At 30.1% G+C, this 6,981-nt stretch overlaps 2 protein-coding genes across 2 annotated transcripts; both read left to right on the plus strand.

Annotated features, from left to right (window-relative positions):
• Positions 1–3,207: 3,207 nt before the first annotated feature.
• On the plus strand, positions 3,208–3,564 carry LOC140975813 (cysteine proteinase inhibitor 5-like). Its single transcript, XM_073439774.1, has one exon. It carries the CDS (start codon positions 3,208–3,210, stop codon positions 3,562–3,564), a length of 357 nt encoding a protein of 118 aa, XP_073295875.1.
• Positions 3,565–5,367: 1,803 nt separating this feature from the next.
• On the plus strand, positions 5,368–5,721 carry LOC140975887 (cysteine proteinase inhibitor 5-like). The gene has a single exon (XM_073439847.1). It carries the CDS (start codon positions 5,368–5,370, stop codon positions 5,719–5,721), a length of 354 nt encoding a protein of 117 aa, XP_073295948.1.
• Positions 5,722–6,981: the final 1,260 nt, after the last annotated feature.

A 6,981-nucleotide genomic window follows, 5' to 3' on the forward strand; every position in this document is an offset into this window, starting at 1 on the left:
ATGCATGTGGTTTTATTATATATTATTTGCTATTATCAGTTTATACATCTTGACTCTTTAGACTCACTAGACTTGATCGATGCAGGTGAGGATGAGTTGGAGGAGGCGAAAGGCGGGCACCAGTGAGTTGCTCGGACTGTGTGCAGTGCAAACCCGAGGACCGCTCAGTTTATGAAAGGATTTAATTCACGTTAAACTTTTACTCTGACTTTTATTTATTCAAGATTTTTCTGGCAAACAAGTATTTTCAAATTCTCGTTTTGGATAATGTTTTTACATTAGTGATGAACGATATTTTTTTTATGCCTTGGAAATAGTTGTATTATTTTTAATTCAAATAATTAGTCAAGAATTTTATTTATATGGCATTTTGAAAGATTATTATTTATTTAAGAAAATTTTTTATTTTCAGCAAAATTTTAAGTAGTTTTAAAGTTACGGTACGTCACAAGAAGAGACCACGTAACTAACACCTATTTGTGATCCCAAATTTATATGACCAAAGTCAACCACAAATAAGAGATTTTTTTCCTTCAGGTAATATTGAAAGAAGCATGTAGTTAATATAATTTTTTATTTATTAAAAAAAAGTTTTTTGAAAATGGAAAGGATATGTGGAAAAATTAAAATATACGCTTTCAAAGTAATCCCAACTCGATTTTATCTTTCTTAAAAAAAATTTGTAACAGATTTGACTAAAGTTATGTTTGCTTAAACGTGTCAATATAACATCATAAAAGCAGGCTTTTTGATTGAGCATTGTCACTATAAAAACCCGCCAATAATCACTACAAATTTAACTAGCAAATAAAATTGATCTGATCAGATGAAGAAAATGGCACCCAAATTTCTCTCGTTGCTAGTCGTTACCTTTTCTATGTTCCTCTTCGATAAAAGCCTCCATCGCCAGTTGGCAGCCGATCAGTAACTTGACCGACCCAAAGGTGGTTGAGATAGGGAAGTTTGCGGTGGAAGAGCACAACAAGTCGATAGTAAAAGGAGAATCTCAAATAGTTAATTGTATGAATTACATGCTCATCATCTCCGCCACGGATGCCCTTGCTGCGAATGCCGAAAGCAATTACCGGGTGGTTGTTTGGGACAAGCCTTGGAAGAAAGAGAGGCGGTTCATTTTGTTTGAGAAGATTGCATAATTAATGTATATTTATTGTGAAAGAGTATGTGTGATTTTATTAAAATCCCATGAATAAAGTTTTAGCTACTGAAGTGCTGAGGAGTTGTGCAATTTTGTATTGTTGCATGTTCAAGATTAAAGCAAGAAAACTTTAAGAAAAATATTCGTTACAATACATTGTCTAGTAGATAGAGAATTATATATTTTTAGTTCAAATATATAATAATAAGAAATTATTAAATCATTTTAGAAAAAATAATAATATTTATAAATTTATGTTAATGAACAAACTGAAATAAAAGATCGGCTCACAAAATGATTTGGATGCAAAATCAATATTTTGAAAACATATTTAAAAATATTTTGCTGATAACTTGTAACTTATTAAATACCAAAATCTCAAGGACCTAATTGTAAAATTAGACACCCTCAACTCTACAATAATAATAAAAAAAAACATTTGAGGTCAAAGTTGATAAACTCTTATGTTTGTTTGACCCATGCACTGGTGGCGTCCTCATTGCCGCAATGTGTAAGGCGTGTTATCATTTCATCGCATATTGTATAAAATATCTATTTTCAACATTTTAAAAAATAAAGTTATGAATGTCATTTTATTGGAGATACAATTTTTTCCATGAATATGACATACTTAAAAAACAAACAAACAATTTCTCAACCTCAAGAATTCAAAGGTTTAGACGAGATCTTAAATTCAAGGTTCCGAGCTTTTAACAAACATGTTTTATGCAAATCACAATGATTAAAATTTGATGATTGAACATAGATTGCGGATGAAATGAGGTTAACCAAATTGTGAACACCATTAAAAACAATAGAAGGTTTCTTGTGAGATGATCTTACGGATTTTTATCAGTTAGATGAGTCAACCATTCCTATGTTTATAATAATAAGAAATAATTTTGACATAAAAAATGATATTTTTCATTGGTGACATATATATGATCTCAATCTTGCAAAATTAACTTGTGAAATTAATAACATCGAACCCTTTAATGATATATTTAAACAACTATTTAGAATATCCAAATTATATAATTTCTTTAAACATCTTTCTCCTATTAGTACTGCTCATTAAGTAACGAATTTTTGGAACGAAATTTAACATATTAGACAAGCGCAAACTTAGTTTAGTTAGCTGAATTGTGCGATCGATACTTATTAGTAAAGCGTTGCTTTAATATTGTTCAATGTGAAGCAAAATAAACCAAAGTGTATGTATGTGTGTGTGTTTGCGTGACAAAAAAAGACCCAGTAAGAATACTGTTGTTTATTTCCACTTATACAAATATAACTTTTTTTCTACATTGAAATAAAGGACTAAAAGTCATGTCCAAATTCAATTATTAACAACCTTTGAGATTAAGACATTTTTAATTTTGTAAGCAAACACATTGGGATTAACAAATCATATTTCAAGTTAATCAATTCAAGTAAATGCAGCTTTAGAAGAGACCACGTAACTAACACTTATTCGTGAATACTGTTGTTTATTTCCACTTATACAAATATAATTTATTTTCTACATTGAAATAAAGGACAAAAAGTCATGTCCAAACTCAATTATTAACAACCTTTGAGATTAAGACATTTTTAATTTTGTAAGCAAACACATTGGGATTAACAAATCATATTTCAAGTTAATCTATTCAAGTAAATGCAGCTTTAGAAGAGACCACGTAACTAACACTTATTCGTGATCCCAAATTTATATGACCAAAGTAAACCACAAATGAGAGATTTTTTCCTTTGGGTAATATTTAAAGATGCATGTAGTTAACATACTTTTTATTTATTAAAAGAAAGTTTGGTGAAAATGATAAGGATACGTTGAAAAAGTTAAATATACACTTTTTAAGTAATCCCAACTCGATTTTATCTTTCTTAAAAAAAATTTGTAACTAGATTTGACTAAAGTAATGTTTGCCTAAATGTGTCAATATAACATCATAAAAGCAGGCTTTTTGATTGGGCTTTGTCACTATAAAAACCCACCAATAATCACTACAGATTTCACAAGCAAATAAAATTGATCTGATCAAGGAAAAAAAATGGCACCCAAATTTCTGTCATTGCTAGTCGTTACCTTTTCAATTCTTCTTGCTTCCTCTTCGATCGAAGCTTCCATCGCCGTTTGGAACCCGATCAGTAACTTGACCGACCCAAAGGTGGTTGAGATAGGGAAGTTTGCGGTTAAAGAACACAACAAGCGGGCCAATGCCTTGTTAAGCTTTGTGTCAATAGTAAAAGGAGAAACTCAAATAGTTAATGGTATGAATTACAGGCTCATCATCTCCGCCACGGATGCCCTCACTGCAAATGCCGAAAGCAATTACCGGGTGGTTGTTTGGGACAAGCCTTGGAGGAAAGAGAGGCGACTCATTTCGTTTGAGAAGATTGCTTATTAATGTGTATACATTGTGAAAGAGTATGAGTGATATTATTAAAATCCCTAGAATAAAGTTTTAGTTACTGAAGTGCCGAGGAGTTGTGCAATTTTGTATTGTTGCATGTTCAAGATTAAAGTATGAAAACTTTAAGAAAAATATTCGTTACAATACATGGTCTAGTAGATAGAGAATTTTATATTTTTAGTTCAAATATATAATAACAAGATATTATTAAATCATTTTAGAAAAATTCATTAATTTATTAATTTATGTCAAGGAACGAACAGAAACCAGTGATCGGCTCACAAAATTATTTGGATGCGAATTCAATATTACGAAAACATATTTAAAATAGTTTTTCTGATAAATTGTAACTTATCAAATAGACGAATCTCAAGGACCTAATTCTAAAATTACGCACCCTCAACTCTAAAAAAAATAAAAATCAGTTGAGGTCAAATTTGATAAACTCTTATGTTTGTTTGACCCATGCACTGGTGGCGTCCTCATTGCCCCAATGTGTAAAGCGTGTTATCATTTCATTGCATGTAAATATCTATTCTAATCGTTTTAAAAAATAAAGTTATAAATGTCATTTTATTGGAGATACAATTTTTTCCATGAATATGACATACTTAAAAAGCAAAAAAAACAATTTCTCAACCTCAAGAATTCAAAGGTTGAGACGAGATCTTAAATTCAAGGTTCCGAGCAATAAACAAACATGTTTTATGCAAATCACAATGATTAAAATTTGATGATTGAACATAGATTGCGGATGAAATGAGGTTAACCAAATTGTGAACACAATTAAAAACAATAGAAGATTTCTTGTGAGATGATCTTACAGATTTTTATCAGTTAGACGTGTCAACCATTCCTATGTTAACAATAATAAGCAATACTTTTGGCATAAAAAGTAATATTTTTCATTGGTGACATAAATAGGATCTCTATGTTGCAAAATTAACTTGTGAAATTATGTCATATTTAAACAACTATTTAGAATATCCAAATTAAATAATTTCTTTAAATATCTTTCTCCCATTAGTACAACTCATTAAGTAACGAATTTCTAGAACAAAATTTAATATATTAGACAAGCGCAAATTTAGTTTAGTTTGCTGAATTGTGCGATTGATACTTATTAGTAAAGTGTCGCTTTAATATTGTTCAATGTGAAGAAAAATAAACCAAAGTGTATGTATGTATGTGTGTGTCCGTGTGAAAAAAAAAGACCCAGTAAGAATACTGTTGTTTATTTCCACTTATACCAAATATAATTTATTTTCTATATTGAAATAAAGGACTAAAAATCATGTCCAAACTCAATTATTAACAACCTTTGAGATTAAGACATTTTTAATTTTGTAAGAAAACACATTGGGATTAACAAATCATATTTCAAATTAATCAATTCAAGTAATTGTAGCTTTAGAAGAGACCACGTAACTAACACTTATTTGTGATCCCAAATTTATATGACCAAAGTCAACAACAAATGAGAGATTTTTTCCTTAGTGCAATATTTAAAGATGCATGTAGTTAACATACTTTTTATTTATTAAAATAAAGTTTGGTGAAAATGATAAGGATACGTTGAAAAAGTTAAATATACACTTTTTAAGTAATCCCAACTCGATTTTATCTTTCTTAAAAAAAATTTGTAACAAGATTTGACTAAAGTAATGTTTGCTTAAACGTGTCAATATAACATCATAAAAGTAGGCTTTTTGATTGGGCTTTGTCACTATAAAAACCCACCAATAATCACTACAGATTTCACAAGCAAATAAAATTGATCTGATCAAGGAAAAGAAAATGGCACCCAAATTTCTGTCATTGCTACTCGTTACCTTTTCAATTCTTCTTGCTTCCTGTTCGATCGAAGCCTCCATCGCCGGTTGGAATCCGATCAGTAACTTGACCGACCCAAAGGTGGTTGAGATAGGGAAGTTTGCGGTGAAAGAGCACAACAAGCGGGCCAATGCCTTGTTAAGCTTTGTGTCAATAGTAAAAGGAGAAACTCAAATAGTTAATGGTATGAATTACAGGCTCATCATCTCCGCCACGGATGCCCTCACTGCAAATGTCGAAAGCAATTACCGGGTGGTTGTTTGGGACAAGCCTTGGAGGAAAGAGAGGCGACTCATTTCGTTTGAGAAGATTGCTTAATTAATGTGTATGTGAAAGAGTATGAGTGATTTTATTAAAATCTCTAGAATAAAGTTTTAGTTACTGAAGTGCCGAGGAGTTGTGCAATTTTGTATTGTTGCATGTTCAAGATTAAAGTATGAAAACTTTAAGAAAAATATTCGTTACAATACATGGTCTAGTAGATAGAGAATTTTATATTTTTAGTTCAAATATATAATAACAAGATATTATTAAATCATTTTAGAAAAACTCATTAATTTATTAATTTATGTCAAGGAACGAACAGAAACCAGTGATCGGCTCACAAAATTATTTGGATGCGAATTCAATATTACGAAAACATATTTAAAATAGTTTTTCTGATAAATTGTAACTTATCAAATAGACGAATCTCAAGGACCTAATTCTAAAATTACGCACCCTCAACTCTAAAAAAAATAAAAATCAGTTGAGGTCAAATTTGATAAACTCTTATGTTTGTTTGACCCATGCACTGGTGGCGTCCTCATTGCCCCAATGTGTAAAGCGTGTTATCATTTCATTGCATGTAAATATCTATTCTAATCGTTTTAAAAAATAAAGTTATAAATGTCATTTTATTGGAGATACAATTTTTTCCATGAATATGACATACTTAAAAAGCAAAAAAAACAATTTCTCAACCTCAAGAATTCAAAGGTTGAGACGAGATCTTAAATTCAAGGTTCCGAGCAATAAACAAACATGTTTTATGCAAATCACAATGATTAAAATTTGATGATTGAACATAGATTGCGGATGAAATGAGGTTAACCAAATTGTGAACACAATTAAAAACAATAGAAGATTTCTTGTGAGATGATCTTACAGATTTTTATCAGTTAGACGTGTCAACCATTCCTATGTTAACAATAATAAGCAATACTTTTGGCATAAAAAGTAATATTTTTCATTGGTGACATAAATAGGATCTCTATGTTGCAAAATTAACTTGTGAAATTATGTCATATTTAAACAACTATTTAGAATATCCAAATTAAATAATTTCTTTAAATATCTTTCTCCCATTAGTACAACTCATTAAGTAACGAATTTCTAGAACAAAATTTAATATATTAGACAAGCGCAAATTTAGTTTAGTTTGCTGAATTGTGCGATTGATACTTATTAGTAAAGTGTCGCTTTAATATTGTTCAATGTGAAGAAAAATAAACCAAAGTGTATGTATGTATGTGTGTGTCCGTGTGACAAAAGAAGACCCAGTAAGAATACTGTTGTTTATTTCCACTTATACCAAAT

The sequence above is a fragment of the Primulina huaijiensis genome, chromosome 1 (assembly GCF_012295235.1).
Source record: "Primulina huaijiensis isolate GDHJ02 chromosome 1, ASM1229523v2, whole genome shotgun sequence".
Taxonomy (NCBI): domain Eukaryota; kingdom Viridiplantae; phylum Streptophyta; class Magnoliopsida; order Lamiales; family Gesneriaceae; genus Primulina; species Primulina huaijiensis.

Bases quoted from the DNA above. Each gene is read 5' to 3' on its own strand.
- LOC140975813 (XM_073439774.1), top strand. From the start codon at position 3,208: ATGGCACCCAAATTTCTGTCATTGCTAGTCGTTACCTTTTCAATTCTT.
- LOC140975887 (XM_073439847.1), top strand. From the start codon at position 5,368: ATGGCACCCAAATTTCTGTCATTGCTACTCGTTACCTTTTCAATTCTT.